General features: G+C 34.4%; 2 protein-coding genes across 3 annotated transcripts in view; both read left to right on the forward strand.

Annotated features, from left to right (window-relative positions):
* LOC137653659 (actin-2, muscle-specific-like) overlaps positions 1-24,152 on the forward strand; it is a 38,684-nt gene extending 14,532 nt beyond the window's left edge. Inside the window, exons 1-2 of one of the 2 annotated variants that reach the window (XM_068387232.1) lie at positions 21,064-21,186; positions 22,845-24,151. In XM_068387232.1, the coding sequence (XP_068243333.1) occupies positions 22,878-24,008 (1,131 nt within the window). In that variant the 5' untranslated portion in view covers positions 21,064-21,186; positions 22,845-22,877 and the 3' untranslated portion in view covers positions 24,009-24,151. Of the gene's footprint in view, positions 1-21,063; positions 21,187-22,844 lie in introns of those variants that run through there. The other variant, XM_068387233.1, reaches the window with a different exon arrangement.
* Positions 6,326-9,759, forward strand: LOC137653658 (actin, muscle-like). The gene is made up of 2 exons (XM_068387231.1): positions 6,326-6,449; positions 8,273-9,759. The coding sequence occupies exon 2, from the start codon at positions 8,301-8,303 to the stop codon at positions 9,429-9,431; it is 1,131 nt and encodes a 376-aa protein (XP_068243332.1). The 5' UTR covers positions 6,326-6,449; positions 8,273-8,300; the 3' UTR covers positions 9,432-9,759.
* Positions 24,153-24,968: the final 816 nt, after the last annotated feature.

A 24,968-nucleotide genomic window follows, 5' to 3' on the forward strand; every position in this document is an offset into this window, starting at 1 on the left:
TGTTAGTTAGCTTATTCTATAAATAATGGTTTATTGGAAAGAAAAAAAATTGTCATTGTTGCCCAGATCAAGAAACCTAATTTGGGAGCTCCCTCTTGAATGACGATTAAGCTGTTGTAAAAAAAGGGGGAGTTGTAAATCCATATTCTGGAAGTGAAGTGATATGTAGAACTGGTCAAATAGTGTCACTTTGGGGTTCGGGTTTTTCACAGTGTTTGTGATGTGAAGCTTGGTGCAGTATTTACAACAAGGCAGGAGGAGTGGCTGTAGCGCACAAACAAGAAATTTTCAAGAACGCTGTCTTAACATAATCTGCATAGCATAAAGCACGTCCTTACAACACAATTTATTGAATCTAAATTGTAAGCAAGAACTGCGATATTGATCATGAGAGGGGAAATTGATTCAAGTCTGTTAAGATGTTTTATGTGCTGAGAACCCTAGTAGATATGAAAATAAATGCTCCAAAAATTGATGGAAATGTCCTATTTATAGAACTGAATGAGTCTTTCAAAGAAAAAATTGCTTGCGATATTTGAAGCACACTGTTTTTTTTTTTTTTTTTTTTTTTTTTTTGGTTAGACTTATTATAATTGTCCCTGATTTTTTATTTTTTCATTTTTTAGAAGTAACTGCTGTTGTTCTTATTATTTAATTTGTTTGATATGATAGTAAGATTATTGCATGGAGTTAACTGACCAACCATGAGTTGGTTTAAAGAAAATTTCAGAGGAAATTAGCTTTACTTGAAAAAAAAAAATGTTTAGTCTAGACTTAAGGTTTATTAATATAAAGGTTTAATAAAAATAATTATAGTACGTGTACAATAATGAAACGAAGGAAGAATAAGCCATGGTAAACGTCACAGATTTAGGAGAAAAGTATTGGAGAGAAAATTTGGGTGTTATTTAAGGCAATAGGAAAGGGGTTTGTAATCCCTTAGGAAAGAGAAATAATATGTTTGCATTTTAAGCAAAGGAATGAGATATCTAGTGACTGAATAGAACTAAACAGATTTCTTGCATTTCCAAGATAGAAACGTGAATTGTATAAAAAATATGAAAGTTAATGCGTTATAAAGATGTAAAGGGACAATATACTAGTGATGGAATATTGTGCACATTTATGAATGGGCTCTCAAAGGTTAATTTATTAATTTATTAGATTTCTGTATTCCTTAGGAGCAATAGTTTTATTTGAAATCTGCCTTATTGGCACAAAATTATAAAGGTTTCCAAATTCTATAGCAATGTCTTAAGTTTTGTAAACAGTAGTTTGACGAAATTTTCATTGGTTTCACATCTTTAAATTTTATTGTTATTACAAAGCAAGGAAATCATGTTATGACCGAAACTCAAATGTTTATTTTTTTTATTTTTTTTTTTTTGGCACCGATGTGCCATCAAGGATTAAAATTTATTACAGTAGTTCAACAAGTTATAGTTCACTGTTGTGTTTTATTGGACACTAACTGTTGAGATCTTCGCGTGCTGCATTTTCTCTACATACCTCTATCCTGAGATAAAGATTTTCTTATCCTATGTAGGTTGTAGTTTCTCCAGTATGTGATTACTTAAGCGTCTTTGCAGCATCGCTTCGGTCACTAACTGGACTATATCCATCAGTAAGACCTTTCCTGGTTCATTTCTTCCATCTTGCTGTCCAACCTTGTAACTCTTGCACACGCCGGTGATTTTGTTCCCAAGGCTTTATGGCCCAAATTTATAGATCTAATCCAGTCTTCTTCATTTTCGTCGTCTTACTGTTATTAACCAGTGAATAAACTGTTTATAATTTACGTTTAGTCATCATCCTTATGATAATTGACCGTGATTAAACTGTATAAAGTGTAGGTTGAATGAAAAAAAATATACGGCACTTCATGTTAGCTGTGTGTGAAAGGTCTGTCTCCCTCTGTATATATTTATTGCATTAAAGTCAGAGATGAATGGTTTGATTTTTTTTATATATAAGCCATATTTGGCTTGACCTTATATCAGTAATCCTATTGTTTATTTTGTATTCTATAGGCAAACACACTAACAGGTCCAAAATGCATTACAGTAGGTTAAATTTTGTGTTTAAGGTTATTTGGCTATGCATGTAGAAACAATATTTTTGCTTGCAATTTTAAAGGTTAATTTAATAACCAAAAATAGACCCACATTTATGCTATCGAAATTGACCGTCCTCGGACTGCACGACGTAGTGAATAGTTATTTCTTTTCTGCCTGTTTTTGTATTTTCCTGACTTACAACTGTCTGCCCTTTTGGAAGCAGGTCTGTCCGTTCGTTTGGGTTGAGAATCACTCATTTTGATTCTGCTTGTTTTCTTTGGCGATCCATTGCTTTTCCCACTTGACTTCTGCATTAAAGGAAAGTTTTTGTTAAGAAGATATATTTTTCTGATCACGGTCATTAAATTTAAATTAAAAAATTATGGGTCTGTCGGATAAAGAGGGAGTCTTCCTCTCATCTGTTCACCAACTTGCTCATGCATTTAAAAGTGTGTTTTAAGTTTACTTACATCCTGAATATCCTGATGCAACATGACTGCAAAGTGTTGAACTTTGTAATTTCTAGAATTGTTTCCACATGGCGTATTTTGAAACAAGGCTCGGTGAATTATGTGAATTTTTTAATATAGCAAATTTTGTGCTCTAGATGGAAATTGTTAAGACTTTCTTGCTAAAACAACTGTTTAGGTATTTTATTTGAGCTAATGATAATGTTAATGGTAAGTCTTTTGAGATACATCCGTCTTTTCAATTATAAATAACCTTATAGAGTACATTCTACCAATATTTTTTTTCTTTAATCTGTAGTCGGACACTTGCTATGCATGTGATCGGACTAGTTGAAAATGGTTCATATCTGACCATGATTCTAGTTTCATTCTATGTTTCGGAGAGTGTGGATATTTTTTGTGGAGTCATTTTTGCTAGTGAAAAACTAGTTTAATGTTAAGACAAATGTCACTCTTCTGATGATTTTCTATAAGATATACAACATATTAAAGTTTTCCCTAAAACAACTATAGAGCTTAAGTATCAGAAATATGAGATGAAATATGTGCTCTAGCTGCTGGATGTTAGTTTAATCTCTTTTTGTATCAAAAGAATAAGAAACAGGCTGAAGCCTGATAAATGAATTTGTTGAATTTATCTGGCATAGGAAGTACTGAACGGGTAAAAAAATTCAAGATATACAGAAAGCTTAGTAGAAAGGCGAAGAAACTATACTATTTTGATCCGGTTTAATTATGCGGAAAGTATGTTGAATAATGTTTAATGTAAGTAGTGTACACTAGATAAAGGTATGGGAAAGGAAATGCTTATAGATCTAAGAAGCGAGAGAGTATATGCAAATAGAAGTGAATGGAAGAGTCTTTAGAGGAAACTTAAGACTGATAAGCATTCTGTCTAAGTGTGTTGAGATGCAAATATTGTGGAAGTTTTCTGCACAGGGGCTCGTCTTCAATTGTCAACGATAAGTATGATTCTAGTAGGGATCGTTACCTCGTTTTAGGGGGCCCACCCGTTAGGAAAAGGGCTTAGTGTTGAAATAATATAATTTTCACTTTGTTTTTTTTTCAGTAACGGAACTGAAAATTTAGGTACAGCTGTTTACAATTTGTGCAAGTTAATTGATTGTAATAAATTTATTTTACTTTATAGTACTCAATAATGATGAAAAGTAATATGAAGCAGTGATAACGAAAGATATAAACCATTAACAATGAATGTCGATAAAAGTATTAAATGACTTATTTTTATAGGGTAGCGTTAACATATGGGTTGATCACAGTTCTCTATACAGGTGATCGCACCTCGTGATCCATTTAGGCTAGTTATGTTACCCGGGCGATATGTTTAGTCAAAAATCATAAATTTAAGTAAGAATGAACCAACCAAAGAAAATAACCTATTTTTTTCTAATAGAATATTCAAGGATTAGATTTATTCTTTAATAACCTTTCTAAAATAGATTTGACCTGATGATAGATAATATTGTTAATTAAGTTACAGATGCTAACTCTCTACAAGAGAATTTTACGTTGTCTGGAGTTTTAACGATATATTTTTTTTAAACAGTCTTTCATGATAGATTTTCTACTGTTTTTCGTCTGTAAATTGTAATATTTACCTCTGCCAACGAAGTTTGATGGAGGTTATGTTTTTATCCCCCTGTTTGTGTGAGTGTTTGTTTTTGAACAGCCTCCTGGCCACAGTTTCAATCATAGATAATGAAACTTGCAGGGATTAACTGTTATGTAAAAAGTAAGAAATGATTAAATTTCGGAAGGTCAAGATTAAAGGTAAAGGTCACGGTAAAGCTAAAATGTCTAATTCACGTAATTAGCAATAAGTTTGGTCATTGTGTCACAGAGACTTCAAACTTGGTTAATATTTGAGTGTATGAAAACCCACGTCAATTAACACATGTTAAGGTCAAAGGTCAAGGTCAAGGTCGTGCAAAAGGTAGAGAAATAAGCTGCTGCGCGAAGGTCTGCTCTCTACTGATTGCCCCTCTAGTTAAACATATTACTGTCCTTAAAGGTTTAGAATTCAGAATACTACTGTATACACTGAATTATAGGTGATATGCAATAGATGTTAAACCTATCTACTATAGCCTATATGTGATGTTGAGGGATTTACATCCATTTCTCTTATATGTTGAATGTAAATGTTTCATTTGTCCACGTTCAAGTTGTAAAGTGTTTATTAAGTCCTGATGTACTTGTCATATTTACAGTGTCATTCAGTTGTATTCTGATTTTAATTTACTAGTCTTATTCCTTCAAGGTTCATAATCAAACGTAATTTTGATTACAAATTTAATGCAATGATTTTTATATATTTCTCCTAAATCATAATTTCTTTATTTTGTGGAGTGTGTTGGGTTAAGAAATATTCTTCTGCAGCTTTTGTCATTCATGACGTAGAGTTTCTTGTGGAATCTTTGTTAGCCTAGAATAATCAGCATAGACGAAGATTTTATTTTTATTCATGAATGGGAGACAGTTCACCCACACACTTCACCCACCGGGCGCAGTACAGAATAACACAATCTTGGCACTGGGAATTCGTGTTTCTTTAAGGAAGTGTTATTTATTTACATTTTAGCCCTTGGCTTTGGCCAAACCTAATAAGCCCCCTATGCTCATGTACACATTTACTGGCAGGGCGTAGCATGCAAAAAGCCGCCGTTGGGTTCTTAGAATTACGTATTCGTCTTTGGTTTCTACCTATTTATAAGCGTAGGAGGTGGGAGAAATTAGTCCATTCTTGTCCAAAAGGTGCGACTTGATTTTTCTTTCAAAATCTTTAGTTTTATCTTATTATATTCTTAGTGTACACATTACAATTATATGAGTCAACTTGACATAGTAGTTAATGTGCTACCATTTCCCTTCTCACGTATGACAGCAATGATGTGTTCTGTAATTTACAGCGTTATGTGTAACTATTTTATTATTGTGTTCGTCCTTGGTTATTCGTTATCTGCAGAACCTCAAGTGCCAAGTAGACTAAAAAAGTGAGGTATGTAGATGATCATCTTTGTGCGACTTTTTACAAAAGTTACAAATTTCCTTGAAGTGGTTATATACATATATATACATATATGTATTTATGTATATATATATATATATATATATATATATATATATATATATATATACATATATATACATATATGTATTTATGTATATATATATATATATATATATATATATATATATATATATATATATACTGTATATATATATATATATATATATATATATATATATATATATCACTATCAGTAGTAAAAATTATCAAAACAGAGATTTTTGCTAATTGCATAGAGTTATGAATTGGTTTCTGAAACATTTTCACTGGGAATTCAAAGCTTAATCTTAACTAATAAATTGAAAGTCATCACATCCGGACAGAGATGACGCCGTTCTCGGCAATTAAAGAGTACAAAGAGGTGAATGAGAGATTATAGTCCGAAGTATTTTTGGGATGTCTGAACACGAAGGAGAGGGATGAGGGGGGGGATCTCTCTCTCTCTCTCTCTCTCTCTCTCTCTCTCTCTCTCTCTCTCTCTCTCTCTCTCTCTCTCTCTCACACAGACACAGAAGGAAGAGAAGGCGTCGATGGGTGGGGTTGTGGGTGGGGATTCTTGTAGTTCTTCATCGCCTGCAGGCCACCGGAGGTCTTTTTTTGGTCATACAGTAAACACAAGGCAAGGGGATAAGCGAGGGTGCCAAGGAGGAGGGGGAGGTGATGGAGGAGGAAGAGGAGGAAAATATACCGGAACAGGAGGAGGGCCCCTTCAGGTGCTGAAGAGAAGGATGGGCGGGTGATATTTCTGAGGCGTTTGGGGGTATGTATATAAGTTCCGACGGACATGAGATGTTCTTAGTCTACTGCAGGCTCAGGATACAAGGCGTTCCTGTAAGTGCAACTTAGGCGTTGACTGCTTCTCTTCCTCCTCCCCGATCTAGTTCTTTCGAACCCGAAGTGCTTTTGATATCTGAGTGAACTTGTGCGTTTGGAAGGTTGTGAGGGTGATGGTTATCGAAGAAAGATAGTGTGATAAGACCCTTTTAATGGTTAAATTTTAACACCCAAATTTTAAGGATTTCTTTTGTATCTTCTATTATTAATCATCGTCCTTTTAAGAGTGATAGCCTTCTTTACTTTCTGTACGCTTGAATTTGAGTGTTTTATTGTTAATATTACCGTGATTTCCGTGTTTCCATATTACGATTTTTTCCTTCACTAGTTAGAAAGTAATTTTTCTATATGAGATTAGTCTCAAATAATCATGTAGATTATATTATCTATTAAAATAGTATGGCTGCTATTAGGAAATAATTACGTTAGTTTTCATTCTGCACTGCCCACTTAATTCTTTATTGTGACACACTTGCTAAATAAGTTTGAAATCGTTCATCGTTATATAATCATATATGTAAATGATAAGATTATTCGATTATCCGTATATTTCTAACGCTTGGAAGCTCATAACGCAGCTAAGCTAGCTTATCAAATCAGACCTGTCATTCAGTAAATCAAAGATCAAAATAATTGGTTACATAATTTTGAACTAGAGTTTGTGCGAGCATGTTATTTAAATATACGATTTTTTATCATTGGCTCAGTTAAAAGATATTTTTAACGTTTCTGTAAGAATAAGATAACATATCAGTATTTCCCATGAACTTGAGAGAGAGAGAGAGAGAGAGAGAGAGAGAGAGAGAGAGAGAGAGAGAGAGAGAGAGAGAGAGAGAGAGAGAGAGAGAATAACCAGTGACTGATGATTTGGGTGACCATTAGCAAAGGCATGAATGGTGTTGGTCTATTATAGCAAATAAGAATTAGAATAAAGAACGAGGTTTAGTATATTTTTTTTTTTTTGGCACATGAGAATATTTGTTTGATGGCGTATTTTGAAAGTAATTTATTGCGTTGTTTCTCAGTTGTAAGGTATATTATTCTATTATTTAAAGTTTTATTATGAAATGTCTTATAAACCATAAACCGTAACGAAAGTGAGTGCCATATGCGTTAATCTTATTGCTTTACTTTTGAAAAAAGGTCCCTTCTTAAATTTATGCACAAACTTAATTAGCCAAACTAGCCCAAATTCTTTTGCAGGAATAGTAATATATTCATTTAGTGAATACCTTTTGTTCGGAGGCAGTGACCATTGTTACTGAAAGTCAGTTGACCATTGAATTACTAGATTATTTTTCCAAAAATATAACACCATGAAAATACTGTTAAACTGGTGAATCTGGGTTGTTTTAACACTATCAGTGTTGCATTTTTTTTTGAAAGAGCATGCATGTCTCTTTTTAGCATTGACGCCCAAAACGTAAAGAGGCTTAAGCGATAATCTGTTAGCCTGAATAAAAACGTCACGATAAAAACACTTTAGATGTTCTTAATATCACGATATGGGACTAGTAACGGGTTTTAAATTAACATTCAACTAGTGCCAAGAGCCATTATGACTCTCCTCCCGTATTTCACTTGCACACTACCTACACCTTAAGTGATAATGATAAGCTGTAAAGGGTTCTGGCATCGAAGTCCTTTTCTGTCAAATGGATAATTTTAAATGGCATATGGGCCCTTTCTTTAAGACGTTTAGATAATTTCTTTAAAGAAGGATTTTGCAATCATTATGATTTTTTAATGCTGCAGTGAAGTTGTACTTTATATAATCCGGTAAGGATAAAAGTAGTTTACTTGTATATTGCTCATTTCAGATCCATACCCTAATAAACATCTGCCATCATGTGCGACGAAGACGCTTGTGCTCTGGTCGTTGATAACGGCTCTGGCATGGTCAAAGCTGGCTTTGCTGGTGATGATGCCCCTCGCGCCGTATTTCCTTCTATCGTCGGGCGCCCTCGTCACCAGGGTGTAATGGTCGGCATGGGTCAGAAGGACGCCTATGTGGGTGATGAGGCCCAGAGCAAGCGAGGTATCCTCACCCTCAAATACCCCATCGAACACGGTATTATCACCAATTGGGACGACATGGAGAAGATCTGGCACCACTCTTTCTACAATGAACTCCGTGTTGCACCCGAAGAGTCACCAGTCCTCCTCACCGAGGCCCCTCTCAACCCCAAGGCCAACCGTGAAAAGATGACCCAGATCATGTTCGAAACCTTCAGTGCCCCAGCCATGTACGTTGCTATCCAGGCCGTGCTGTCTCTGTACGCCTCTGGACGTACTACTGGCATTGTGCTGGATTCTGGCGATGGCGTCTCCCACACTGTTCCCATCTATGAAGGCTATGCTCTCCCTCACGCAATCCTTCGTCTGGACCTTGCTGGTCGTGACTTGACAGCTTACTTAATGAAGATCATGACTGAAAGAGGCTATTCCTTTACTACAACGGCTGAACGAGAAATCGTGCGAGACATTAAGGAAAAGCTCTGCTACGTTGCCCTTGACTTCGAAAGTGAGATGAATGTAGCTGCCGCATCTTCATCCTTGGAAAAATCTTATGAATTGCCTGACGGTCAGGTTATTACCATTGGCAATGAAAGGTTCCGTGCCCCCGAATCACTGTTCCAGCCTTCCTTCCTGGGTATGGAATCTGTTGGAATCCACGAGACCGTCTACAACTCTATCATGAGGTGCGATATTGACATCAGGAAAGATCTTTTCGCCAACAATGTAATGTCTGGAGGTACCACCATGTACCCTGGTATTGCCGACAGGATGCAGAAGGAAATCACTGCCTTGGCTCCTTCCACCATCAAGATCAAGATTATTGCTCCACCTGAGAGGAAGTACTCCGTCTGGATTGGTGGATCCATCTTAGCTTCCCTTTCCACCTTCCAGGCAATGTGGATCACCAAGGAAGAATATGATGAATCTGGTCCCGGCATTGTCCATCGCAAATGTTTCTAAAATATTTAAAGTCAGAGTCCTAGGTAAATTAATATTTATCATAAATAATTTATTAAAGTTTCCATACTTATCTCTTAACATAAGGATACCTTATTTAACATATTTCCCTAAAATAATGACTTCCAAAAGTTATATATGTACCTGTTTACTTTTTAACTCTTGTGAAGTTAAAGGCAGTGATATTGATCCAGTTGCTTCTTTGGTGTATAGAAGTCAAGTCTGGGTAACAGGCACGGTTAGGTGGACATGTTGTCGATTTTAAACATTTCAATCATATTCTTAAGATAAGTGATGGCATTTATTTTCCAAATACAACTATCATTTCTTATATTCGTGTTTTTAACCTTTGTGTGTTTCTTTTTTGTTTTATAGCTGAAACAACTATATTTTGCAATATTTATACTGTAAGGAAAGATTATACAATTAACATTTCATCCTCATAGAAATGAATGGAGAATGTTTTAAGAATGGGGAAGGAAAGCATTCTTTGCTTATATGTTCTTGAATATAATGGAGTTATACAGTGTGGAATTGAATGGTAATCGTTTATTTTCTTTTCTACCGTGCAATTTACCTTGCAATTAGTCATGTCTTAATGTTTCCCTTAGTCTCATTCTGTTACATCTTTCTCTAAGGAAATATCTCTCTCTATCTCTGTCCATTCATGCGTTTTCCTTCTTGAGTGAATGGGTTGATAGATTTTTCTTGCCCAGTTTTTTTTTTTTATTTTTATTCTCTTTCTTTCTTTATTTTTTTTTTTTTTTTTTTTTCGTGGTGGCCCTGTTGTCGAAAGTAGTCTTTCATCTCTAAATCTTATTACCACATCGAAAACTTAGTATGTGGAAGACAATGATGATTTTGACAGCAATGTAGCGAGTTGTTTACCACTTTTGTTGAACTGTACTAAAATATATTTGATTAGGCGATGCTCCTATCGCCTGTTCTTCATTAGTTATCATTCTTTTAAGTATTTTTATCATTATTATTATTTTATTTCGTTGTTTTTACCCGCAAATATCTAACCGATTTCCCCATAAATCAAGGTATGTAATTTTTGAGATGTTTTAAGTTTTGATGAAATCATTCTCATTATTCTTCTAAATTAATTTAAGATAATGAAGTATGTTCTTGGTATGACTACACCAAATGTTCACGAAACTGGTAACGACGGCAAAACTATAGAGAATAAATAATATGCTACCGTGGTTAAATTACACATAAATAACCAAACAAGTTTTTCTCTTTATCAATAATACCTCTTAAATCGCGTGTTCCAATTATGCTGTCTTTTATCCATTGGTTAGTGTAGAAAAGTTGGACACGATTGGTAAATTGCTCATTTCAGTAACCGAGAAATCAGCGAATTCTGACTATGTACTGAATTATACTTTAATGAACTTCTTTTTGTATTATGAAAACTTCTGACATCATTAAATCATGCCAGCATTTAAGCAAATGCTAAATGAGGCAGCATAACGGCAGCAACCCGGCTCAATGAGAAGAGAATATGCTAAATTACTTTTTTTTTCTTCTAAAATATGCTCGTAATTTGTTACTCATGAATTTAATTATTCTGATTAAATATTCAAATTACATATAGGCCTACTCCAGTTACTATTTAATGTCGATGTAGTAATTTATGATTTTCTCTGTCGAAACATTTGAATTTAAGGTAGCGGAACAAATAAGGCTTTTGACAATGCCATTTTATACGAAGATGTAATGTCTGGATTTTTTATGTGGTTGTCTTCCCATTGATACTGTGCTTGTTTTTATAATATATATATATATATATATATATATATATATATATATATATATATATATATATATATATATATATATATATATATATATATACACACACACACACACACACACACACACACATATATATATATATATATATATATATATATATATATATATATATATATATATATATACACGTATATATACATATATATATGTACTGTATATACACACGCACACACACACACATATATATATATATATATATATATAGAGAGAGAGAGAGAGAGAGAGAGAGAGAGAGAGAGAGAGAGAGAGAGAGAGAGAGAGAGAGAGAGAGAGAGAGAGAGGCAGGCATGAACACATACATACATACATAAAATACATGCGTTGTGTCTTAGAATATTCTCCTAATGAAGGGAACTATAGAAGAAGTTACTTCTACCGTGCTATATATATATATATATATATATATATATATATATATATATATATATATATATATATATATATATATAATATATATATATATAGATATATAGATATATATATATATATATATATAGATATATAGATATATATATATATATATATATATATATATATATATATATATATATATATATATATATATATATATATATTTATACACATTTTTTTTGCACGGGGTTACAGATCAGCTGCTCCATTCTGATTACTACCCAAACATTCTAGTAACTATATGAGGTACTTGATTCACAGCTTGGGTCGCCAGGTGAATAGATTTATCTGGCATAAATTCAATCCTCATCTCCCAGTCCTCCACCCCCAGCTCACCTGGATCGATCTTAAAATTATAGCTGGTGTGTTGGTGAGTTTTTGGTTTTGTACAAAGCAAAGTGGTTTGATTTAAGTTGTGTATCATTAGGTGTCATGAATATCACCTGAAAATATTTGTAAAGCATTCACCTTATTAGTCTGAATATATATAAATCAGAAACAAATCTAGAAAAACGACCCATCAATAATCTCTTCTCTAGCGTTCGAAAGTAGCCCATTCTTTAGAATTCTTTAGAATAGTAAATATTGGAATGCTCAAATACAATACAACGTGTGAGCTACTAATAACAGTAAATATTGGGACAAATCCGTCTATATTGTATGTAATATATTCAGCATCAACATGGAGCTATTCACGCACTAAATATCAGTGACACTAAAGGAAAACAAGTAGTCACATTTTATGTATATGTAAATTATATAGTGCATGTGTACTAGAAAAGAGAATAATTTCTCAGAACATCGTTCGTCACTTTATTTTGTGTTGGTGTCGAAAACAGATTGGAATGGCATAATTAATTTGTATGTGGGCTTGAAAACAAAACATTGATTATAGTTATTTTACCATATTCTGTTGATAGTGGGTATCAAAGATGAATTAACTATGATTCCAAAATGAAAGCAGAATATGTCCTTTAAACTAATGTAATATGATATTTAGTATCGTGTTTGGGATTTTGAAATTTCAGATTTTTAAAGGATATGCACAGTGTACGGAAGTTACTTGACATTTTGATATTATTTTACTTTATGAAATACTGTATATATTAGGCTATATTCTACATCTTATATTTCCTTAAAATATTTTTTTAGGGATTTCATTTGGATTTTATGCATAATTAAATGTCAGTACAACCAAACACTAACTGTCAATGTGACGTCAGTAGAGGATTTAAATATATAAACCAAAGTTATATTGCTTGCTGCGAAGGTGAATTTTTTATATTGGTCAGTTGATATGAATCTCGTTTATGGTTAAATTCCAAAGCACAAATCGCTACGTATGTCAGTCGAAAAAATTACAGTTATTCGCTTGGTAGGTTAGCCAAAGAGTACGTTTAAAGAATTGATTTTAGGTTGCTAAATTGAATTTCTTTAATCAAATTATTAATAACTCTTCTTCAACTCTTATTACATCCTCAATTAGGCTATTAATCCGCACGCTTCAAGCTCAGGCCAACCTAGCATAACATCGGAACTGAATTGTTTTTATGTTCGTAATAAGATTTATCGTGTAACTACTTGGATTTCATTCCTGTATTCGATACCCTTTACGCTGTAAGCCTTTGTATTTCCAAACCTCTTACCGCAAACCCTGCTGTAGGATGTTTAACATTCTTATCTGTTATCGAATGTTACTAGTTACAAAGAATATGCACAACGACACGTTGAGCTTGAACACTGAAATAGAAACGAAATAATTATTGAAGATTTCATTGCAATTTTCAGTAGTCCCTTACTGTTGTTTGTTTCTTAGTTTTAAAGGTTACTCATGAATGGCAGAGGCGGGACAATGACAATGCCCTAGAAACTGACCATATACATATATATGATCAGCGCCCAAGCCCCCTCCACGCAAGCTAGGACCAGGGAGGGCCAGGCAATGGCCGCTGATAAATCAGCAGGTAGACCTATAGGCTCTCCCCCCCCCCCCCGTGAACTTGATCGTGACTCGAACCCCAGTCCGGCAGGTCGCTAGGCGGGGACATTTCCAATAGAGTGGGAGAATTGCTTTTTTTTTTCGAGAAAAGTGATCTTTTGGGTCACTCTCGAACTGTACAATGACCATGAAAACCCACAGCCGGATGGGTTATCGAGAGATGTCCAAAATACGGGTTTATTACTTTATTGGTGTAGTGTTTTTCCAACCATGAAAAGCACTTAAACAGCAAATTTGCAAATATGTGAAAAATTGAGTGATATTTACCCACTTCTCCCGGTCATAAGTACAGGATCTTGAGCCATCAATCCCCCTATGGATCGCTTGTAAATCTTATTTGAAATTAGTTGATCTATTCTGTTCAAAATCACCCTTATTTATTTTTACTGGATTCAGTTTCTTCATCTGTATTCCCTGATATGTTTGAATTTAAACGGTCGTAAAAGTTATGTGCTTAGCCATGATTAATTATACTTTTACGTTATATGCTAGTGCGAAATCATGGAATGCAGAATTTTAGAACAGTATGAAATCCGATTTAAATGTTAGAGATATTGCACAAGGATTGCCTAAGTACATACCTTTGAAAAAGTGAAGGCTGTTTATATGTTAAATTACCGAGTGTTACGCTCTGGCATTTGCACAATTGCAAAACTGGTGATAAAATCTTCGAAAATACATTTGATTATCATTATGAGACGCCAGACTTGGCCATAATACTGGTGATCAGCTGTAATTAAGCCATTCTGGATGAAATACTGAATGGATGACGAATTCATATCGGGTTCAAGTCATCTATATTACACGCATTAAGTCGCGTAAATGCCGTTCTATCATAGTAGTTGTCTAAAAAGTTAATTTGAAACAATAAGAACTTGATACAAAACAAAATTTGCAGGCTATTTTACACCTGATTTTTTTCTGTTTTTTCTAGTTTAGTATAGAAGATACGACGTATGTGTTTACATTATCCAACAAATGTAGGAAGCACAAATAATGTAACTTAGCAGCTGAGGGAGTCTTTCATATAATGTTTATTTGATTACTTGAAGTTAATTTTATTGTGTCTCTAGTCTAATAGGTAATTTGAAATTTAAATTTAGGTTATGTTAGTGTTTGTTTGTATAAATGATCTCTAACTTTACTATATGACCGTTGTGTAGAAGCTAGGATAGGAAATGTTTACACGCACTAATTACATTATGCATCTACGTACACCTTTATTCATTCCAGAAAGTTACGGATGGTCGATGATAAGAAGAAAAAATATTATACTGTAAGCTCAAATGTAGCCTATTATCTTTTAAATTCCATCGTTACTTTTATGCCTTAAGCATTGAACAAGTACCTTATAATCAGCTGTGATGGGGCACACTTAGAGTAGAGGAAGGCATATGGGTAGTGCTAGAGAGTTATGGGGTCCTTTGACTGGCCAGACAGTACTACATAGGACCCTTCTCTCTGGTTACGGTTCTTTCCCTTTGCCTACACATACACCGAATAGTCTGGCCTATCCTTTACAGATTCTCCTCTGTCCTCATACACCTGACAACACTGTGATTACTAGACAATTCTTCTTCACCCGAGGGGTTAACTACTGCACTGTAATTGTTCAGTGGCTACTTTCCTCTTGGTAAGGGTAGAAGAGACTCTTTAGCTATGGTAAGCAGCTCTTCTAGGAGAAGGACACTCCAAAATCAAACCCTTGTTCTCTATTCTTGGGTAGTGCCATAGCCTTTGTACCATGGTCTTACACTGCCTTGGGTTAGAGTTCTCTTGCTTGAGGGTACACTTGGGCACACTTTTCTATCTAGTTTCTCTTCCTCTTGTTCTGTTAAAGTTTTTATAGTTTAAATAGGAAATATTTATTTTAATATTGTTACTATTCCTAAAATGTTCTATTTTTCCTTATTTCCTTATTTCCTTTCCTCACTGGGCTATTTTCCCTGTTGGGGCCCCTGGGCTTATAGCATCCTGCTTTTCCAACTAGGGTTGTAGCTTAGCATTTAATAATAAAAATAATAATAATAGTGCTGTCAGTGCATCTCACTCAGTGTACTGTGGGCATTGCTTCGTCCCCCAGCTGCATTTGCTTCATGTCCTTCTACTCTACCCCCTTTCCTTCTGCCTGTCCTATCTCTTCTATCTCTTCATAGTGCAACTGTTTGAGCGCTGAATGGCCTTACAGGCCCCCATCGCTAAGCTATGCAGCTCAAATCTACAAATCCATCCCAAATTCACGATGAAAACTGGAATAGCACTTTTTAGAGTTTTGGGGACCTTATAGGCCTACCTGCTGGGTCAGCAGCCATTGCCTGACCCATTGGTTCTAGCGTGGGGGGAAAGGGTCTTGGGCGCTGATCATATGTGAATATGGTTACTCTTTCGGGCAGTGTCTTGCTAGTTAGGGCATTGTCAGTGTTCCTTGCCTCTGCCATTCATGAGTGGCCTTTAAACCCAATAAGAAGAAAGACATGGTAGTTGACTTTTGATTGATATTGGCACATCGGAAAAAAAAGACAGAAATAATTTTCCATGAGCGATTTAAAAAAAAAAGGATAATGGAAATACACCTCACAGGTTCACTACAGTAGTCCCACATAGCCTGCAGACGGTACTTATAAGGCGTTTCCTTTAATCCTGATCTTTCGTCTCGCGGGCGGAAATGCCGCTTTAAAAAAGAAAAAAAGAAGAAAAAAAAAAGACACATCGTGTCGAGGTACTTTCCCTGAGCTAGTGAGAGATGATCCCCACCCTTCGCATCACACCCTTGGGTGTGTCCCCCGAAAAAGATTCACCCATAAACCACTCCCACTTCTATTTTACCATCTTTCTGTTTTCTTCCGACTAACCCTCACCCCAGCCATGCCACCTTCTCCCGAAGGGGTGGCGCCATTCGCCCGCTACTGTCTAGTAAAGGCGTTACTGTTGTCTGATTTATATACGCTAAAGAGGTGCCGACTATGTATATTATACACAGGGGAAAACAAAATGAGGAGGATGATTTTGTTTATTCGTCTAAAGCTATAAAGATTACTGTCACCAGTGGACAGCTGACTGTTTTCAGTGTTGGGGGATTATTTTTAAATTTGATGCAAAATTTTCATGACTTTTTTTTTTCTTTATGTCTCATTTTTTACTCAAAATTTGCATGACTGTTTTCCTTCGTGTCTCATTTTTTACCCAAAATTTTCCTGACTTTTCTTCATGTCTCATTTTTTTACGCAAAATTTTCATGTCTCATTTTTGACGCAAAATTTGCATGACTATTTTCCTTCATGTCCAATTTTTTTACGCAAAATTTTCATGACCATTTTTCATGTCTCATTTTTTAGAATAATTTATATATTCTCTTATTATCTCTCACTCTTGGTTATTCTTATTTCCAATCCCAGTTTGATAGTGCTTCTCATTTATTATCAATTTTTATTTTACCACTTCATCATCTTCAAATATTTTTCCTTTCTTCAATTTCCTCTCTCCCTCTTTACTATCGCCTTTCCCCTCTTCCCTTTTGTTTGATACTCGACATCTTCCTCATTCTTTTCCTCATCGCCAGCTTCATACTCAGTCTCCCTCTTTGTCTTCCACATAGTTTTTCCTCACTTTTCTTATTCATCCTCTTCTGTTGCTCCCCCATATTCCTATTATAAGATCTCTTTCCTTATCTTAAATTTTGTCTTGATTGTCTCTTCTTTCTTCGTAATGTTTTTCTTCTTACGAATGTTATCCTCATAATACCCTAAGAATATCAGGGATTTGTAAGTCATATCTAGTTAAGTATTAAAACAAAATATCCATACGAAAACTAATTTTCATATATGCAGGAAGTAACGATGCCACATTTATGCGAGAGAAGGTGTTGTTGAAAAAATGTAGCTTCAAAATGAAACAATTACGAGATCAAGTATTCGGTAATTTTGGAAATGACATTTCAGTAAAACGCGTCTGAGTTTTTTTTTTTTTTTTTTTTTTTTTTTTTTTTTTGAGGTAAGGCCATTTAGGCATATACTAAATAAACTGAAAAACTGGCGTTCATCAGTTTTTATTTTCTTTTGAATTTAGATGTTGGGAGCTATTGTAGTAAACATTTTGTTTAGACGATAAAAGTAGACACTAGTCTTGATGTAACGCAAGGAAAAAGAGAACTTCAAAGTATTGAACTTATGAGTAGACTATTTTTTGAATGACAAGGAAATTCATCATCATCATCATCATCATCATTATTATTATTATTATTATTATTATTATTATTATTATTATTATCATTGTCATTATCATTGTCATTATCATCATCATTATCATTATCATTATTATTAACCCTGGGGCTCCAACTGGGAAAATAGCCCTGAGAGGGACAGAAATAACGAAATAAATAAAATATATAAGAGAAGTAATGAAGAAAAAATCTCCAAGTATTCTAAGATCAGTAAAATATGTTGCATATAACTAATTTCGGAATTCAGCCATGTACCAATTTACTCGCATTTTGAGACATCAAAATTAATCCGATATACCAAGTAAACTCATTTAAAATATATTTCTCAAATAGTTTAAAGACAAAAATGTAATGATTGAATTAATTGGAAATTTAATTTGACAAAATTTCTTTCAATGATTAGTACCAAGAACTTGTTTTCCCTTCTAGTTAAATGATGATTCAATATCTAAGTGAATTAAAAAGATAAAATGAAACCAGCTCTCTTTATATTTCCAGCCTTGAAAGCGACAGAATTAGAGGCATGTAAGAAAATCTTACAGATTCATTAGGAAAACCTTAAACAAAAACCTCTATTGAGTTCCATCACTTGTCACAGACTGGACAGAAGATTCAATTATCCTTTCATTCATTCATTTGGATGCTGGATGCTTTCAGAATACAATCGGTAATTATCAAGGATAAACAATTACTTATTTATGATTTTGATGGTTTAGGGTTACGTCTTTAAAAAGTATGGCCTACGTAAGTTTGTAATTTGCTTTTGCCGAATTTTGCTCATTTGATAAAGAAGAACGGTACTAAAGAAATGAGTGTACAACATGAGTCAAGGTTTAGGGTGCTTACTAGCTCATCTAAGACAAAAAGTGTAGTAGTTAAGATATTCATCAGCGCCCGTACTTTGATGACTGTTAAATTAAATCTTCCTAATTAATCTTCAAAATCAAATTCTGATTTCTTTAATATTAGCATATTGACAATCCTTTGGATACTAATTACCATCTGATAAGGATGCATGCATTTCCTTTTCTCCTATATCTTAAAATGGCTGTTTCATGATTATCAACAACATGAAACGAAATATAATGTACCTTGGTTCTTAAATGAAATTTTACTTCGGATCAATTTTGGTAACCTAGTTCTGAAAACTTTTGTAATGAGAATAATGTAGTACAAAGATTTCGCCTGTAACCTGCCCTTATTATTAATATTATTATTATTTATCATTAACCATAAATTGGTGTCGTAAAATGGTTCTCATTTTACTTCGGAGATCAGCAATCCTTGGATTGTTCACGCCGATGATGTCTTTACTTCCACAACTACCAGACTTTGGAATTTTTTCTTTGTTTTCCTATATTTCAAGATTTCCCTCTGCTACCACTGAGACCATACTTGACATCTATTTTCTCCAGATTGTCTATTTTAGGATATATTAAGTTACGGGACTGAACGGTGATATTGGTTCTATTTAAAAATGTCATTTTGGTAATGATGATAATTATAATAATGTTTAACCTTACCACCATTTTTTTTTATTTCTCCTCAGAAAAAAAAAAACCATAAAAATACTGCTACTAGAATGAAAAGTAGATTTAACTTTACTACATAATGTCATGCTGTCACTTAGGGTGAAAGATGAGTTCAAGGTAAAAATGAAAGAGGGGAAGATTTTTTTACGTGACTTTGATTAAAGTCACCGTCATAGGTCCATAAAGACACATGTCTCCTATTGTTTAAAACATGAAGAGTACATGTATCAAATATCAGAATTTGCCAAGGTTGAACAGCTGAAATAGATTAAGATGCGTACTGAAATGATTGTTCTTCGTTTGGTCTTTTGGTTAAAGTTTCAAATTAAAATTAATTTTTTTAACTGTTTTAAGGTACAGAGGACTTTAGCAGGAGCTAATCTAATAAATTAACTTTAAATGATCGATTTATCACTAAAGTATTTATACGAAAGAATCGTTGGCTTTGTTCCGCAAACGTCGAATACCGACTCTACAGTTATGGATATTAACTAGGAAAGTTAGTGCTGTTAAATATCCCTCAGTAGGATCAATTTATTTGGTCAGACTATTTGTATCTAATTATGGACATATATTGCGTATGTTTATGAAAGATATTACAGAAAACTAGTGACTGAATTTTAGTTAAGTGCCCTGTATCAAATTTACCTGAAACCAGCAATCATGCTATTTCGGCGTTACTTACAGAAACACGTTGGACTATTTACATATTTTGATTCACGGTAATCTATTGAGAAGAAATATATTCTTTATGTTGTTTTATCTTCATTTATCTGTTTACTTTTGTTGGTTGGAAACTCTCGAACAATAAATTTATTTAACTACAGTATTCTGTTTTAGACATGTGCGTAATCACTTTCCTAGAATTGGGTAACATTTTATGCCATCAGTCTATCAATAACATCAACAAACTTTAGTTTGATTGCATGAGGATATCGTATAGAAAAATGAACTGAGCTATTAGGCATGATGAGGCGTAATAATTTAGGAAGTTCGCCGTCGAATTGTATAGTTCTGCCTTTTAAAGCATTATTGTAGATTTTCTTCACTTGTGAATGAACACCACTAATGAGATTCAAGTTGATTAAAAACAACATTTTGCATTCATAATAATGAAATAATATTCAATAGTGGTATGAAAAATAACAAAAAGTATTCTGTATTTAAAAAGACTTGAAAATATTTAACTATGGTTCGCATATTTAACTAATTTAATATTAGTTAATAATCTCGAAATTAATGATTTCCCGTGTTGAAAATTTATTTTTACATTTTCAATTGGTTTATGATCAGGATATGACTCATCAAGTGTTAGAGAGAATGTTTTTCGTTAATTAACATTCGATATTCATAAGCCATAGATGAAGCCAAATGTTTCAGGAAATGGTCGTTGGTTGCTCTAAAGAGTCGTAATTTACTGGTTATTAATAGGCATTACTGATCTGCCCCCCTATGCAAAAGCTGTAAAGATTTTATGGTCTAAAAAGCCCTCTTCGCTTCTTCCCAATATAACATCTTTAGTACCCACCTACCCACTCCCACCCCCATTTAACACAGATGGCAGTACGTTATGCGAGGAACTCTCCGACTTCTTTTTAAGGAGCGAGTAAGATCAAAAGAGTGACCTCCTCTCGCCCCACCCCACTGAAGGTTTCCCCACCCTTCAGAAATAAAAACTGTAGTGTGACATCGTGAAACACTATAAAAGATATTGCGGTTCGAGAGTTACATTCAGTTGCCGCTGAACACGCACAGAAGTGACTCCTTGAAAAGGTAAAGTTCTGGGGATTATGATTTTTTGTGTCTTGTGTTACTTTGTGTATGAAAGAGAGAGAGAAGGGAGTGTGCATGATTTTCTCCATAGATGCTAGAGGTGGGTGTGTATTTCTTTTAGCAACAAGCCGAAACTGAATTTTATATGTATGTGAAATTATTTGCATATAGGTACAATAGTAATATAGATATATACATTAACGATATGGTTGGAAATATTTTTATCATAGATTTTAACAGCGACTACGTTACTCATCTTTCAAGATAGTTCATCGGCGTCAATGACTTTCGATGTCAGGATCTCTGAAAACTTCAAATCTATCATTCAAGATAGTTCAACAAAATGTGACTGACAAATTAATTTAGAGATGCCATGCAGTGTTCGCTATTTCTAGTATTTAAAGAAGAAATCCGTTATTTATATGCGTGAAATGCAGTATTTTATTTCCAATTCTTATATACAAATCTTTGGGAGCTACAGATTTCCACCAGTCTTTTGTTCTATTTAACTTTCAATTATTTTATTATGGAGGAATGATATAGTAGGTGTATAAAATGTAGTGGTAAGAAATTGTTTAATTTAGTGATGTTTAAAATATTTTAATTTTACCTTTTCATTTCAAAGCAATGGTTGGTAAGATCAGTGAAATTATGAAATTAAAGTCCCAGTTTTTAAAGGGCTTTATCAGCTCGGAGTCAACATGTCTACAAAGGATACATTGAAGTTAAAACCATGTTTAATTTGGTTTTAAATAGCAGATGGAATACCATATACTTTTAAAGCTTTTTGTATATTTCAGTATCTCAAAGAGTTAAAAAAGCATAATTTCTCATAAGGACGGTTGAAATCGTACATACTCTTCTCCAAATAAGGCAGTATGGCTTCGCTCCCCTTTCACAAACATCAACCAAAACGAGTAATTACATCACCTTCTCCCCCTCATTTCAGCCCCGCCTACATTTCCCCTCACCAAGACCTAAGCTACAGTATATCTTGTTTCCACACCTTCCCCTTTGTTGGTGCTATTTGTGTCACTTCTCAAGTTGTATTTTTTTTTTGTGACTGCCATCTCTTTAGGTTCCTTTTCATAGATAACTTACAGTAGACATCTAAGGCATGTTTACCTCTATCGGAATAAATAAAGCTTTTATTTTTAAGAATATGGTAATGCAGATGTTATGGACGATATTTATGTAAATGTTTATTGTTAGGTTTAAGTTTAATATAGTCTCGTCATTCAAGTGCTATGCTGGTAGTAAGCCTTCCCTCTTTAACGTTATTTCCTCTCTCTCTCTCTCTCTCTCTCTCTCTCTCTCTCTCTCTCTCTCTCTCTCTCTCTCTCTCTCTCTCTCTCTCTCTCTCTCTGGCAGTACATTCTTTTGACATGAGCCGCCTGCATGCATATGAACGTGAAGGAATAAATTGATAGCGAGTCTACTTACGCTTGGTTAGTTGTTCATGCCATCTTTGCTCTTCGATTATGATTAGAAATAGTTCCCAAATATATATATATATATATATATATATATATATATATATATATATATATATATATATATATATATATATATATATATATATATACAGTCAAGTTATGATACCTAGATTTACCCATCTAAAATTAGCTATTAATTATCGTCTTTACTGATTTTTGCAGCTGGTTTACTGAATCCCAACCCAACTTGAAAAAATGTGTGACGACGACGCCTGTGCATTAGTTATTGACAATGGGTCTGGCATGGTCAAAGCTGGCTTTGCCGGTGATGACGCCCCTCGAGCTGTCTTCCCCTCCATCGTTGGTCGACCTCGTCACCAGGGTGTGATGGTCGGTATGGGTCAGAAGGATGCCTACGTCGGTGATGAGGCCCAGAGCAAGAGAGGTATCCTCACCCTCAAATACCCTATCGAACACGGTATTATCACCAACTGGGACGATATGGAAAAAATCTGGCACCACTCTTTCTACAATGAACTCCGTGTTGCACCTGAAGAGTCACCAGTCCTCCTCACCGAGGCCCCTCTCAACCCCAAGGCCAACCGTGAGAAGATGACCCAGATTATGTTCGAAACCTTCAGCGCCCCAGCCATGTACGTTGCTATCCAGGCCGTGCTGTCTCTGTACGCCTCTGGGCGTACTACTGGTATTGTGCTGGATTCTGGCGATGGTGTCTCCCACACTGTTCCCATCTACGAAGGCTATGCTCTCCCTCACGCAATCCTTCGTCTGGACCTTGCTGGTCGTGACTTGACAGCTTACTTGATGAAGATCATGACTGAAAGAGGCTACTCCTTTACCACAACGGCTGAACGAGAAATCGTTCGAGATATTAAAGAAAAACTCTGCTACGTTGCTCTTGACTTCGAAAGTGAAATGAGCGTTGCATCGGCTTCTTCATCTCTGGAGAAGTCATATGAACTTCCGGACGGTCAAGTGATCACCATTGGCAATGAAAGGTTCAGAGCTCCTGAATCATTGTTCCAGCCTTCCTTCTTGGGTATGGAATCGTCTGGCATTCATGAGACCGTCTATAACTCAATCATGAGGTGCGATATTGATATCAGAAAGGATCTCTTCGCCAATAATGTCATGTCTGGAGGCACCACCATGTACCCCGGTATTGCCGACAGGATGCAGAAGGAAATTACTGCTTTGGCCCCATCCACCATCAAGATCAAGATCATTGCTCCTCCTGAGAGAAAGTACTCCGTATGGATTGGCGGTTCTATTCTTTCGTCGTTATCTACTTTCCAGGCGATGTGGATCACCAAGGAAGAGTATGATGAGTCTGGCCCTGGTATCGTCCATCGCAAGTGTTTCTAGAAATCTGTCAGAACATGGGTCTTTCATGTTACGTTTCCATTGTCTCCAAAACTATTTTACGTATTTTTTACTGTTCACTATTGTTTTAAAGATAAAAAGACGAAAAATATAAATTACTTTGTTATTTTATGTTTTAATTTTATTTCCTTCCATTTTTTTCCATCCCTTTGTTTTCTTTGATAAAAAGCCTAAAAAAAAAATACAAGCATTGTCTTTTAAATGGGCATTTTTTTCCATGCAAAAATATCAGATTCAGACTGTCTAACTGGAAAAATACATTAGTTATTTTAATAGTAACTGTAGGTGTTATCATAACTCAGAGAACAACGAAACGCATGTATGAAAAACTTGCATTTTTACATCATGAGAAAAATATATCCAATGCCAAGTGCCAGAAATACTAGGTTATATCAATTATAGTGTTTTCACAATTCATTAGCATAAGACAGATGAAAGTAAAGATGTCTACTGTGGATTTAATTTTTAGAAAGTGAGTATATGAAATTCATTAAATGAATGAGAGAGTTTCTGATAAAATTATATTACAACCCTTTTCATACTGTTAACGATTTTATCGTTAACCATTAAAGATTGAATAATTTCATTCTGCTTAAAGTCCATGCCACAGGGTTACCAGCATTGAATATTAAGCTCCCCAGTGAAACCAACTTTTTTTTTTTTTTTTTTTTTTTTTACATCTAATCCAAGGCTAAAAGGATACGGGGTATTTTGTTATTCGCGTATAAATTCATTATGCAGAATATTAGTCGATCTCTCTCTCTCTCTCTCTCTCTCTCTCTCTCTCTCTCTCTCTCTCTCTCTCTCTCTCTCTCTCTCTCTCTATCTCTCTCTAAATTATATATGTATATATATACATACATATATATGAAATACATACACTTATATATATACATATATATATAAATTATATATATATATATTATATATATATATATATAT

Source organism: Palaemon carinicauda, chromosome 14 (genome assembly GCF_036898095.1).
Source record: "Palaemon carinicauda isolate YSFRI2023 chromosome 14, ASM3689809v2, whole genome shotgun sequence".
Taxonomy (NCBI): domain Eukaryota; kingdom Metazoa; phylum Arthropoda; class Malacostraca; order Decapoda; family Palaemonidae; genus Palaemon; species Palaemon carinicauda.

Coding starts and splice junctions, on each gene's coding strand:
- LOC137653658 (XM_068387231.1), top strand. CDS start 8,301: ATGTGCGACGAAGACGCTTGTGCTCTGGTCGTTGATAACGGCTCTGGC.